The 13,350-nt window shown below is 51.4% G+C and overlaps 2 protein-coding genes across 3 annotated transcripts; one reads left to right on the top strand and one right to left on the bottom strand.

Moving 5' to 3' along the window:
- Nucleotides 1–123: 123 nt before the first annotated feature.
- Nucleotides 124–5,845, top strand: BET1L (Bet1 golgi vesicular membrane trafficking protein like). Of its 2 annotated transcripts, none has more exons than XM_080594710.1 (4): nt 124–255; nt 1,023–1,114; nt 1,910–1,966; nt 3,598–5,845. In XM_080594710.1, the coding sequence occupies exons 1-4, from the start codon at nt 237–239 to the stop codon at nt 3,763–3,765; spliced, it is 336 nt and encodes a 111-aa protein (XP_080450836.1). In that variant the 5' UTR covers nt 124–236; the 3' UTR covers nt 3,766–5,845. The 2 variants fall into 2 exon arrangements, with proteins under 2 accessions (XP_080450836.1, XP_080450837.1); XM_080594711.1 differs by lacking the exon at nt 124–255 and adding an exon at nt 359–751.
- On the bottom strand, nt 5,536–13,339 carry LOC308196126 (uncharacterized protein). The gene is made up of 5 exons (XM_080594702.1): nt 11,222–13,339; nt 10,675–10,893; nt 8,885–8,972; nt 7,902–8,125; nt 5,536–6,051 (listed from the first exon to the last, which is right to left on the bottom strand). The coding sequence occupies exons 1-5, from the start codon at nt 11,392–11,394 to the stop codon at nt 6,048–6,050; spliced, it is 708 nt and encodes a 235-aa protein (XP_080450828.1). The 5' UTR covers nt 11,395–13,339; the 3' UTR covers nt 5,536–6,047.
- Between the last annotated feature and the right edge of the window lie 11 nt (nt 13,340–13,350).

Below are 13,350 nucleotides of genomic sequence, written 5' to 3'. Positions count from 1 at the left end.
GCGGCTACCAGCCGCAGGCGAGCTCCTCCTGGGAAAAGCTCGTAATCCTGAGGGAAAATGCAACCTAAACTTCTTCTAACCACGAGAGCCCAGGAAGGGACCCCAAAAGGGCCTCATAGCCCCTAGAGCTACCAAAGAGCCCCACGGCAGGGGGCGTTGATGGCGCTCGGCGGCCATTTTCTGGAGGCGGGGGCCAGCGGGGCTCCGCCTGCGAGTTGCCGGGGCCGGCAGCCGCCATGGCGGAGTGGGGCCGAGGTGAGGGGAAGGGGGGCTGCGGGCGGTAGGCACGGGCCGAGGGGGAGCTGCCCGCCGCTATTTAGGGGCGAGGGGAGCGCCCCCGCCGCCATTTGGGGGTGAGGGGAAAGGGGGCGCTTCTGGCCGCCATTTGGGAGCAGCTCCCGCTGCATCAGGGCTGGGGCAGGGGGTGCGACTCGGGGCGTTGTCGGCGACATTGTCGGCGACACCACCCCTCCCCTTGTCTCTCCCCTGCGTGACATGGCAGCGGGAAGAGCTGAGCTTCTCCCTTTCCTGGGGCCGGTGCTGGGGGGAAATGGCCGTCTCCCGTAACACCTTGGCAGGAGGCATGTCTGGAATGCCTGGAAAGGATTTACACCGTGAAGTTCCTGGTGCTGAATTTATTTCCCCCCAAATTCCATACGTGGGACAACGCTGGAGGTGTCTGTAGCGTCACACAGTGTTGGGGCACAAAATCTGCACTTCTTAGAGCTGTTGGCCGTGGTTAAAGTTTTTGGTGCGTTTCAGGATTTGTTTCTCTCTTCCGTGGTCTGTCGTGGGGACGGTTCAGTGCGTTTTTGTCAAAAAAGGTTAGGAATGTTTCATGGTGCAGTGCCCTCGGGGTGGCGGGCGGACGTGGGACGTGGATGTGGGCAGGTTCTGATGGCCCGTTGGGAGTGTCAGGGCAGCCAGCCACCATCTGGGCACTGAGACTCACCACATTGGTTGAGTAAACACGCAGTTCCTTGTGTCGGACTAATAAAACTCATTCTTTTTCTTTTCCCCAGGTCAGAATGGAAGTGGTGTGGAGGATATGCTGGATGTGGAGAACAAGCGTATGGCAGACAGTCTAGCTAACAAGGTCACCAGGCTGAAGTCGGTGAGTTGTAGAGTTCACATCAGATGGCACAGTGAATGAAGGACTGTTACCTCCGTAGTTCCTCTTTCTTGTAGAGTCTCCAGGGAGGTGCAAATGTGTGGTTAACACAAAGGGCTTCCTATGTACTAATGACTTTTAGAGAATGTTGTGGCGATGTGATAGTTAACGTACTAGTAAAATGCAAGGGATGACTTTGTGAATCTTCACTTTTGTGGTTCAGCTATGTCATCTCTGTGATTCCATGATCTGTTGGGAATTATGTGGGTTTAGTTACATTTAGGGAAGTTTTAGGCACGGAGAGAAACCTTAAAGGTGCACAGAGGAGTATTGCTAAGCATGTCTCAGGAAAAAAGTAATAATAAAAAGATGGGTAAATTACTTCTAAAAATTCAGGCACCTCTGTGTTTAGTGTTACTGATGCTAATTTGCTCTTACTAACATCGAATGTTTTGATTTAGAGCTTAGTAGAAATCAGTGACTCATTTTTGTAGAAGGGAAGACTGAATTTCTGCTGTCATGTACCAGTGTTTAAATACCCCTGTCCTACGTTTATGTCGGGTAGTCAAACTTCATTTCCAGCACTGCAGAGGTGAAGAGTTCCAACAACCTGAAACTGAAGTGAGGATCTTGTGTTGTCACTGTACTGAACAAGCTTTCTTCTTTTTGTTTAAGAGACAAGGATGCACTGGCTTGCTATTCTAATGCACACAGTGGTTTTACAAGCACTGGATGCATTACAGGCTATCTTCATGTTAAAAGTTTGTTAATATCCATTTTCTCCCTTATCCTGTGCAGCTGGCTCTGGATATTGACAAAGACGCTGAAGAACAGAATCGTTACCTGGATGGCATGGTATGGAACCAATGAAATGTTAAAAAAGCATGGTTTTTTTTTTTGTGCTAGCTTTCAGCAGTTACCTTAACTTGGGCTTACTGATAACTAAACATGAGATACTTAGCAGCTGCTAGTATCGCATTGTCCGAATGGGCAACAGGGCATCTAGCATCTGGAAAGACTGATGTAGGACAACACAATTCAGAAATACAGCTCGAGATTACCTCATTACTGGAATTAAAGAACTGCTCCCTGTGGCTAATTCTGGGAGGTAGGTCTATTTCTCAGCTGTTCCTGTGATTTTGGGTAACGCATGAATCTGCCAGGGTTACTTACTGTAATCTCTGTAACACAGTACCTGTCAGGACTGTTCACTGATGTCTTTGGAAGGGGCAAGGCTGATGCTTTGGGCCTACTCATGTTGTTCTGTGCCTTGTTCTGTCATTTTTCTGACACACAACACCTTGTAAAACCAAAATCACTTTCCAGAGTAATCTGTCTCTAAAGCTTTGGTGGCTGATGGAAAATCACAATGTACTGTGGAAAGGCCAGAATGGCAGATCCTTATAGCAAAGGGATTACCTGCTGAGGCTTTTTAGGAGAAAGGTATTTCATAAAGTGAATTGTGAGAGGACGGGAATCCAACGCAGAGACTGGAGAAAGAGATTAGTGAAATAACACTGCTGTGTGGAGGGCCTTTTCTGCACATGCTGGATGTTGGAGAGCTGGTACGTGGAAGCCAGAGAAAAGTTAATTGTAGCGTTGAAATCAGTCGAGTAAAAGGTGTGAGCTCAGCTTGGAAGCTTAATAGCAGAGTACGCTGACAGTGTCGGAGTATCTGAAATAGATATTTGCTCAGCCCAGGAATTAGAAGAATGGAGAATTGGAATATGGAGAATTGGAGAGAAATGGAAAATTGGGGTAAAGGCAAAAGGTCTTAAAGTAGAAGCCCTTATTCAGCATGATGATATGCTTCCAGAACGGAGGTGGTTTTGAAATATTTGAAGAGAAACATAAGCAGAAATTCTTAAGTAGTTCATGAGTAAGGAAAACAGACCAGGAGTCAAAATGAAAATGCCTGAACTGCATTAATAAGGGAATTTTTAACCACTGCCTGGTGGAGTTGCACATGCATGCTGTCCCATACTGAAGAAAAAGAACTAATAGAAAGGAACCGCACTTTCTCAATGTTTTTTATCCTGCCCTGGTATGTATCAATGGTTCTAGCTTCATGTAGAGACGTTTCCTTTGGATGAAGTGTTGACTTGTAAAGTTGCCATTAGCAAGCTGCTCCAGGCAGAAAAAGCTGCATGGGAACAATTGAACAGCCCAGTAGCAGGTGGTTTGGCCCTGACTGAAAAAAGAGGAGGCACACACATTGTTTTACATTTGGAACAGAACTTCCCCTGTCTTTTTTTCTGTGCTTTGAGCGCAGTGGGAATGGTGCTGCTCCTGGAGCCTGAGCACAGGAGGGGAAGGACCTTCTGAGAGGGATGTGATGGGTGTGGAAAAATGGGCAGTTACTGTGCAGCTCCCTCTGCAGATATTTTTTAGCCAGGAAGTGGAATTCTTCAGGGACAGCTTCATCAGTTTAAAATGTCTCCATTTGTCTTTCTCCTTTTTCTTTCTCATTTTTCTTTCTCCTTTAGGATTCAGATTTTATGAGTGTGACTGGCCTGCTGACTGGAAGCGTGAAGCGTTTCTCCACCATGACGCGGTCTGGGAGGGATAATCGCAAGTTACTCTGTTCTGTTTCTGCAGGACTGATTGTTGTTTTCTTCATCCTCTACTATCTTGTGTCCAGAGCAGGAACTTGATCTTGGTTCTGGTGTGGCAGTTTTACAGAACAAAACCTACGTGATGAGATGATTGACAGACTCGTTCATCACCTTTCTAAGTCTGCCCTGTTGTGGGATCCCTGAGACTTTCCAGACAGACATTCTAAACAACTTTTCACCAGCTTCTTGTCATTGTTCCATTGCTGGTCATCGACGTATCTTTATAAAATGAGTATGTTTCATTCTAAATGGGTTATGATGTATAACACAATTTTGATGTTGTTAATGCTTAAGACTTTATCTCTTGCCTAGTTGTCCATAGCTGGCAGCCTGTTTTTAAGGGCCACTTTTGTCTTACCTCCCTTACTGATATTTGATACTAGGCTCATGAAGAGTTGTGTTTGATAAATCTAGAGACTTGTCAATACTCAAAAGTTCAATAAATCAGCAGAGTTTTGGAAGCTGCAAAATTTAGGACGCTGATTTATAAACCTCAGAAGTATGAACGTGACGTATTCCAATTGGCCTCTAAGCTGATACCTGGTCTCAGTTTCCCCTTGACTCAGAGACCTGTTAATATCCTTGGTGTCGCTGGGATGAAATGAAATCTGTACTGCTTTGAAATGAAATCAGCATTAACTCCGAACCCTGATATTCTCTAATTGTTGCAGCGAAAAGTTGATGAGGTAAAACTTTGGATGGACCCTGCAGGAAAGAAGGACCAAAGTCTATAGGCTGCCTTGATTTGCACACATATAGTGTAGTCTCTGTATAGTGTAGGGAAGGTAGTGTCCACTACCTTCCCATACACTTGCAAACGCACTCCTTTAGACCATTAAAGCAGTGTAAAAAAAACTCTGATAGTAAAAGGTCTTAAGAAAATTAAAGAGGAAGCTGATTATGGCCTCATTACGCTTAATTTCAGGTATTCCAGTACCCTGGTATTAGAGTGCTTTGGAAAGACATTGCAAATAAAAACAGAGGTTGAGGTCAGGTAAAACTCCTAAACCATGCTGTTGGGGTGGTGGTAGGTCAAGGAAAGATTTGATTGGAAAGTTAATGGATTTATTTATTAACATGGAAGGTAACCTAAGAAACTTTTAACTCGCTTTGCCTTTCACAGGGCTTTGCAGATTCCTTTCTGCAGTGCTTGTGTCAGACATGGCAAAGCACATCCCCACCAGTTTTGTTTACAAAACAGTTGTTCCCAATCAACATGCAGTGCATGCTCGATTTCCTGTCCTGTGGAGCACTCTGGGAGTGCAGTAGCTGGGAACTGCAAGTTCCCTTCACCCTTCTGTCCCGTCATTGGGCTGACCAGCATCTCACACATGCATCACGACCCCGAGTGTATTCTTCCATGGTTGAATTATTTAAGTCTGCCTCTAACTGGAGTTAAGAAATTTGTAACTTTAAAAATACTGTGCCTGTTGCGAGAGAGGAAAATAAAAAAAAGCTTTCTCTCCAGACAAACCTGCACTGTATAAGCTTCCTGATCTATAAACTTTTCACTTTACAAAGCAGCTGTACAAAGCTACTGTTTCATCTTGTCTGTTTTCTGTACCAAGTGCCTATGTGTTCTGGGATTTGCTGTTCAAAGCTTTTGCTTATTTGATTTTCTTGTCCTCCTCTGACCTCTGCAGGACTAAAGCATTCCCCCTCTGGTTTCACATTCTTCCCCAACAAGTCCGTATTGGCTAGATATTTCCTTTGGCCTTGTCCTGGAATCACTTAGCAATTTCTTTCCCCTTGGACTCATCCGGATCCAGATCTGGAAACGGATGGTGGTGTCCTTTGTTCAGCTGTGCCAAAATGCCAACCAAGTACTACTGGGACTAGTTTAGGTGGTTTTTTTTTCCAAGTTTGAGGAAGAATGTGCAGGGAAGAAGAGTAGGAATGGAGGCATCAAGGACTTTGGTTCTTATTGCTGCTTCTCTGTTAAATGTGGCAGCTCCCAGCAATTTCTCTGTTTGGAGGAACGATGTGTGAATGGACAGACAGCTTTGATTTCAGAAGCGGATGGCTTCTGATGAAAGGCCACTGGAACAGCCTGGTCTTCATGATGGTGGCCACCTCAGTTTGCTTTAGCTGTTGTAAATAAAGACCTGGTTTTACTTTTCTTTGCCCATGTGTTGTGTTTTTTTATTTCTCCTCTAGCTCCTGGCCTTGCCCCAGGCTCCTATCTCAGGTCGCTTTGGCCTGTTTCTTCTGGCTGGTGCCTATGCCCTGCTTGTCGGTGTTGGCATGAGGCGCTAGCGTGGGGCCGGAACAGTGGCTGCCCTGTGTCAGCACTGCTAGGCAGTGATTTCCATCACGAGGATTTATCTGTGTACAGAATCTCTTATCAGGAAGCAGTAGCATGCTCTTATCAGAAAGCACCACATAACCGTGCTTAACCCTCTGAAACTTAGAACTGCACCATTTGGAAGTTCTTGGAAAACCTGAGAATGTATAATCTGTACGCATGCTGGAAAATAGCCTCCCCCACCAGTAAATAGTCTGAGAAAGTGCTGTACCCGAGACAATTCACAAGTATGAATTCAAAGCAGGTATGCAGGGTAATAACAGCAATAGCAACACAGCAGTTGAAATGATTATAGGGTGTGTGTTCAAATCTAGAACAGTATTGCCACTGGGACATGAAGATATTCCCTTGAAGGTATCCCGCTGCCCAGGCCTTCAACATTATCTTCAACATCATTATAACATTTGGTTATTTGAGTGACTTGTTTATATTGGTTTCAGTGCTCCCCTGTAGTCCTAATACTGCAAAGTTTTTGCTGACACATAAAAATTAGAGAAAACAGCGCGCACACAGCCAATGCTGAATCAACAAAATACTTGCAGGTACATCGATTGAAGCCCTAACAAAGCAAGACTTTGAGTTAAGCTGTGAGCTGTTATTTTAAATTGGGTTTTCCAGCGCCATCTAAAGGTGAATAAAGGTTGTGAATTTGTAACTTCCAGTTGCTGTGCCTGCAGTCACTAGCAATGGGAGGTTTTTGCTCCTTAAGAGTCGATAACGTTGAGGTCTCAGGTTGTGCTTTGTATCTTTTGGTGCTTTACCGAAAGCTCAGTATCAAGATCTTACTGTTACAGGGAGGCAGAGAGACAAAAACCTCTCATTTCGGTTGCTTTGGCCTCTCCATTAGGGACTGCGGTGTCTGCAACACTCCCTCAGACTCCCGATCTGTTCCAGCAGGAGTATCTGTCCATTCATCGCTGTCCAACTTATTTAGGGAGCGTACAGTGACCAAGTTTTTCAATATAGTTTCCCCAGAGATGGATGAAGTGGCTTTTATGAGGTCACCCCAGGAGAGCTGGGGCAGCAATAGCAGTAAGTTTCATGCTCTGATACTATCTCTAGCTTTCAAGTACTTAGAGCTATCATGCAAGCATACCCACGGTTACATGTCCCCCAGGTTTAAGTGCCCCTAGGTTAATTACCTCAAGCACTGCCCTGCAGTTTGTTTAGTACAAGGGGCATGAGACGCTTGGTGCTCCCAGGGTGCTCTTGTGAGGGGCTGGGAGGGCAGGAGGTGCTTATGCAAGGTGTGGGGTGCTCCCAGGGCACTTGTGAAAGGGGTGCTCGTACAAGGAGTGGGGTCTGCCCCTGTCCCCTGCCCCTACCACCCCAAAGGGACCCAGGTGTCTGGAGGCCGTCCCCTCCCACAGGCCCAGGTGTCCAGGACTTGCCCTGCACCAGGAGGACCCAGGCACCCCTGCCCCCATCCCCCTGAGCACCCAGATGTCCCCACCCCACCATCCTCCAGCTGTCCAGGCACAGGGACAAGGCACAGCTCACACGCGTTTTATTTATTGTCCTCAACCATGACGCAGGGGCTGCACCCAGCATGCCCCAGGCATCGGGGGAAGTCACCAAGGTAGTAAAATGACGTGGCATGGCACTGGGGTGGCAGGTACAACATGGGATTGGCATCACTGGGACGTGGGGAGACAACGTGGGGTTTCACCGGGACTGGTGTGGGGACATGGGGTGATGGTGTGGGGACATGGGATGTCCTCATGTGTTGCTGCAGGACCCATGACACACGGCCCTCCCAGAGATATCCCCAACTCCGCTGCGCCCCACAGCGACATGCGTCCCATGTCCCAGTGCTCCCCCCCATCCTATACATGTCCCCGTTTGTCCCCCCGGCATCTTCAGGTCCTACCCGTGCTCGCAGATGAGCTCAACGACGCTGTGCTCCCTGGGGACGGGGTCGAGGCAGCGGTGGGCAGCGCTGGCGGCCACCTCGTCCAGCAGCCCCTGCACCACGCGCTCATCAGCAGCGGCCACCTGCACCTGCTGCAGCCCGAAGCGCCCCAACGTCTGCAGCCGCACGCACTCCAGCAGCGTCTTCAGGCTGATCTTGATGATCCCCGTCAGCACCGACACCTGGGACGTAGGGACAGCAGGGACAAGTGGCACGGTGGGGACGGGGACACCCAGCGCAAGGAGGCCTCGAGTCATGTCCGCACAGGGATGCAGAGAAATTAGGGACACCCCTCTTGGGGTCATCGGCACCTAGGACACCCTCATCCTCATCCTAACGTGTGTCAGGACATGGGGACGTGTCACGCAGGAGGTCAGGGATGCCGTCAGTGTGGCTGTTGGGTGCGGACCAGTCTCACCGCTGCAGGGACACGGGGACACCCTCAGCCTGGTCCTCAGCCCCAGGGGAGCACCCTCAGCACCACTGCCTGGGGACAGTGGGGACATGTGGCATGTGTTGGGACCTCAGCTGGGCTGAAGGCATCACCACATTCCACCAGCGTGGGGACAGTGGGAGACATCCATGTCCTGGTTGCTAGCCCCAGGGAGTCCCCCTGAGCCTGGACACAGGGCAGGGGGACACAGGGGACATGCGGTACAGCGAGTAGGACAAGGATGCCCTCGGCCTGGCTGCTGGGGTTACACAGAGACCTCGAGTCACATCAGTGTGGGGACACAGGAACACTGACACTCACCCCTGCCATCTGCCCCAGGGATCGACCCCCCCCAAAGTCCCTTGTCTTGGTCATCAGCCCCCGAAGAACCCCAGAACCCCAGCACTGGGGACACGGGGACACCAGTGACATGTGACAGGTGGGAAGATGGACAGCTTAGGGGCCTTGGGGACACCTGAGGGACACCGGGACATCCCTATGGCCTCACCTTGTTGAACTCAACAGGGCTGAAGATGTCGATCGGTTCGGAGAAGAGCTTCTGGATGTTGCTGAGCAGGTGGGTGCCAATCGGGGCACTGGGGACGATGAAACCAGGACAATCAGGGGAGGCAGGGGACTGTCAGGGGACAGGGACGCAGAGGTGGTCGGAGGGAGGACATGGGGATGGTCAGAGGACACCGTGACAGATGGGACGTAAGGGCTGTATGGGGACACAAATGGGCAGGGGATGTGGGGAGTGTCACAGCACAGGGACTGAAGGCACGTGGGGATCATCAAGGGATACTGGGATCTGGAGACACGGGGACAGTAGGGGAAGATGGGAATAATCAGGGGATACTGGGACACTTTGGGGACACGGGGACAGCCAAAGGATGTGGGGACCATGGGTGGATACTGGGACAATTTGGGATATGAAGATGGTAACAGGGACACAGGGACTGTAGGGGAACATTGGGATCATTTGGAGCCATGAAGACAGCCAGGAGGACACGGGGCTGGTCACGGATGTGGGGACAAAGGGGTGACACGGGGCTGACAGGGAGGTGACTCCAGTGATAGGAGTGACCTCGGGGTGTAGGGGGGGTACAGCGAGTACCACAGGGAGCACAGGGGTGGCCAGAGCTGGCCAAGTGGGTGACTGAAAGGTGTCCCAGGTGGTGACCAAGAGGTGGCCTGGCTGACAGGGCTGACCTGGGGGCGTAGCGCCCAGGCGCCCGCGAGCTGCTGTAAACAGGGAAGGCGTGCCGGCTCGAGTCGCTGCTCTGCGCCCGCCGCACCCCCTCCTCCAAGAGCTGCTCCACCTGCAGCATCACACCGCTCAGTGCCAGTGTCCCCCCAAACCCACCCCAAATACCCCCTGGGGATTCCCAAAACAAGCCAGGATCCCTCAAAACCCTCTGAGACCTCCCAGTCTATTTGGGATCCTCTCAGACCCCTCTGTCTCTCCCTAAAATCCTCAACAACCTTATGGACACCTCAGGGAATCTCCTCTTGACCTTTCAGAGACTTCAGCCCCCCTGCCAGGGACCCTCTAGGACTCCAAAACCCTCCCAGGAACCCTCTGGGATCCCTGGGGGTGCTTTAGGGAGCCCCACAGGGACCATCTGCAACATCCTAAAATCCTCAATGTACAAAGGGCACGGGGACACGTGGGGACGTGTGAGGATGCTCCATGTGCAGCCTCAGCCCCGTGTCCTTGGGGTTCAGGGACATGGGGACACAGAGATATGGCTCCTTGGTGGCACAGGGACATGAGGACATGTAGAGGCCTCCCCCAGCGCCCCCACGCACAGCACCATCCTTTGTGAGAGTACACAGGGACATCAGGGGGCACGTGGGATGCTCTGGGCTGTCCCAGTGTGCTGCACCACTGCTGTCCTCACATCCTTGTAGCGTTTGGAGGGACTCAGGGATGTGCAAAGGCCTCCTGGGAACATTCTGTGGAGCTCCCATCCCTTAGGGACACTGGGGGGACACTGGGACAGGCGGGGACCCTTCCGCCTCCATGCGTACTGCTGTTCTTGGGGCCACATTCTGGACAGACGCGGAGCCGTAGAGGGACACAGGGAGGGGCTTGGGGACATTCGAGATCCCTTTGCAGACATTTCAGGGGTCCCTCATGGACATTTGGGGGCACACAAAGTTAGAAGAAAGATCCCTAAGCTCCCACGTTCTGGACAGACACTAAGACTTGGGGCCACTCTGTGGCATCTTGGGGACATTCAGGCCCACCTCAGAGCCATTTTGGGGCCAACGAGGGCAGTTTGGGGGGCTCACCTCAGGAGGAAACTGCTCGTCGGTAAGAGTGAGGATGTAGCTGATGGTGGCGGCCTCGTAGTCGAAGCAGAAGTGGGCGAGGAGCAGCAGCAGTGCCGGGGGTGCTGCGGGGGCTCCCCACTCTGCGGGGCTGTCGGCAAAGCCCCGGGCGGTGCGGCAGAGCCAGCGCACCAAGGCCACCACCAGCCCTTCACGCACCGCCTCGACACAGAACTCCCCCTGTGGCCAAAACCAGAGAGTTACACCTCCCAAAATACCAAAACACCACCCCTGGCTGCTTAAAAGCTGCCACTGCACCATAAAAGCCTCATCTGCACCCCAAAGAACTGCTGCTGGGCACCGGTGTTGCACCCATGTCACCACGCAGAACTGCCCCCGTGACCAAACCTGGAGAGTTATGTCCCAAAAATACCACCCTGGGACCCCTAAAAACCTCCTCTGTAACCCCAAAACTGCCCCTGGAGCTTGATGTCTTCCCCATGACCCCCAGATCACCCCAGTGACCCCCATACTCCCCCCAAGACTCCCCCCACTGCCCCCAGCCCACCTTGAAGTAGGGCAAGCAGGCGAAGGCGACATCCTTGGCGGTGAAGAGCTGCACATAGGCCAGGACAGCCTTGAGCTGACCGGGAACAGAGGAGGCCAGCGTGGCCAGGAGGCTGGGGAGTCCAGGGCCCTCCTTGCCGGGGGGCCAGGGGGCAGCCAGCGCCTGGAGCACATCACCCAGGCACCCCAGGAAGAAGGTCTGCAGCGCCCGCAAGTAGCGGGCCACCCACTCGCCCACTGCTCGGGCCACCAGCGCAGTGCCTGCTTCGGCCCCGGCTGTGGGCAGCAGCTCAAGGAGGACACAGAGGCAGCGGTGGAAGCCGGGGACACTGCTGGGGCTGCAGCCCGTCCGCCAGCCTCCTCTGCGTCACCCCCTTCTGCCTGGTTCACCAGGCCTGGTGAAAAAAGCAAATCAAGTAAATAAAGCACATAAAGCACACGGCGTCAGTCGTGTTCACGCTTCAACACTGGGGAGAGACGCGGGAGGCGAAGACTGGACATCAGGGATGGGGACGCACACACTGGGGGGGAAACGAGGGCTGGAGATGGGGCTGGGGCAGTAGGGTGACAGGATGACTTGGGGGCATCATGGACAATAAGGGGGGCGTCGGAGATGAGGAGTAAATTAGGAACATCAGGAGGAAATGGTAATTTCGGGAGGTCGGGAAGAAACAACTTCCCACCCTCAGTCCGTGTCACATGTACCACAATCTTCTACAGCCTTTTAGACCCTCTCCAAATATAGGGACACCACACACATCTTCAGTGCCACCAAAGACCGACAGGGCTACTCTTACCATGCATGCTGCAAGTACTGCCATCTACATACTGCCTGGCCTGATGGAATAAGAACAAGCACTTGCCACCGGAAAGACGAAAATGTACCAGCTAAGCTCTACCTGCAGGTGCAGACAGATTATTTAACTCCTTTATAAAGAATCTGTGAAAGGCATTGATGAACAGCCAGCAGTATGATTTTAACCTGTGTGTCTATGTAAAGTTTAAGCCTCATCAAAAACAGCGCAAGAGTAGGAGGAGAGGAGAGCCCTGAAATGCCGAGGGCACGCAAGACAGTCAGCTCTGCCAGCACCTTTTCACCTGCTTGCCTTCAACCCCATAGGCCTTGCATCCCGATTGCTCCCTTCGCCCTGCACCAGGGCCATGCCTCACCTGCAGGCTGCAGTGCTCCTGGCTGAGGAGAGATGCCAGCCCCACAAAGAGCCATCAGAGCTCAGCGCCGTGCCATGACAGCACTCAGGGCCTTCCCTATCCACTTGCACCCCACAGCAGAGCATCCTGGAGCTGCACCCTGCAGCTGCTGCAGGGAACTTTATGCCAAGGGTTTACCACCTGCCTCGTAGCTTCTGGCAGAACACGAGACTGCAGCAGGCACCAGAAGCACCAGCACTTCACACGGTGATGCTGCACGTTCACTTCCTACTTTAAACTCCCTTTCTGGTGCAGTTCCCTTCTCCTCTTGGCGGCAGAAGCCAGATCTTGGGTTACAGACATTTCCTTTCCTTCCCCGATGGAGTACCATGGGGGCTTTTCCCTACACCATATTGGCATCTACCAACATGGGAACTCTGAATCAGCAGAAGCAACTTGCTGTTCTCAGCATCTTTCTCACCTTTTTGGCCTCTGAAGACAGCATCTAGGTCTGCTGCATAGCAAGACAGTCATAAAGAAAAAGCCACTGCCTGCGAGAACGGGCACAAGAAAGAGGTAAGAGAAAGTACATTGAAGGGGACCAGACCTGTTATTTTTAAAGGCAGCAAATTTTGCATATGCAGAAAAAAGGTTTCAATGATGATTTAGACGTTTTGACTGTGAATGACTTTCTGTAACTGTTCCAATACATTTCGTTTTCGTCATTAAAATCAAATCCGCACTGAACTCCACTCCTCCTGTTCTCTGAGTTCACAGGGCTAACCCCAGTGTGCTCAGTGTTGGAAAACAGACAGAACGTACTGCAGTACACCCCCTCCCAAGGGGAAACTGTGATTTACAGTCCCAGTAGCAGACAAGAGAATTGAGATAAACTAGTTTTGATGGCAGCAACCATGCATAGATACAGCTCATAATGCAGCCTGTCCAGCGACGAAGGGTCCATCGAAGACACAGTATTAT

This window comes from Anser brachyrhynchus (assembly GCF_964034855.1).
Source record: "Anser brachyrhynchus genome assembly, chromosome: 5".
Classification (NCBI taxonomy): Eukaryota; Metazoa; Chordata; class Aves; order Anseriformes; family Anatidae; genus Anser; species Anser brachyrhynchus.
This window is presented reverse-complemented; position numbering and strand designations above follow the sequence as displayed.

Coding starts and splice junctions, on each gene's coding strand:
- BET1L (XM_080594710.1), top strand. Junction 1,115..1,909: donor AGGTCACCAGGCTGAAGTCG/GTGAGTTGTAGA, acceptor TATCCTGTGCAG/CTGGCTCTGGATATTGACAA. Junction 1,967..3,597: donor ATCGTTACCTGGATGGCATG/GTATGGAACCAA, acceptor TTTCTCCTTTAG/GATTCAGATTTTATGAGTGT.
- LOC308196126 (XM_080594702.1), bottom strand. CDS start 11,394: ATGTGCTCCAGGCGCTGGCTGCCCCCTGGCCCCCCGGCAAGGAGGGCC. Junction 10,894..11,221: donor CCTGCTTGCCCTACTTCAAG/GTGGGCTGGGGG, acceptor TTTTGGCCACAG/GGGGAGTTCTGTGTCGAGGC. Junction 8,126..8,884: donor GCCCTGTTGAGTTCAACAAG/GTGAGGCCATAG, acceptor CCTACGTCCCAG/GTGTCGGTGCTGACGGGGAT.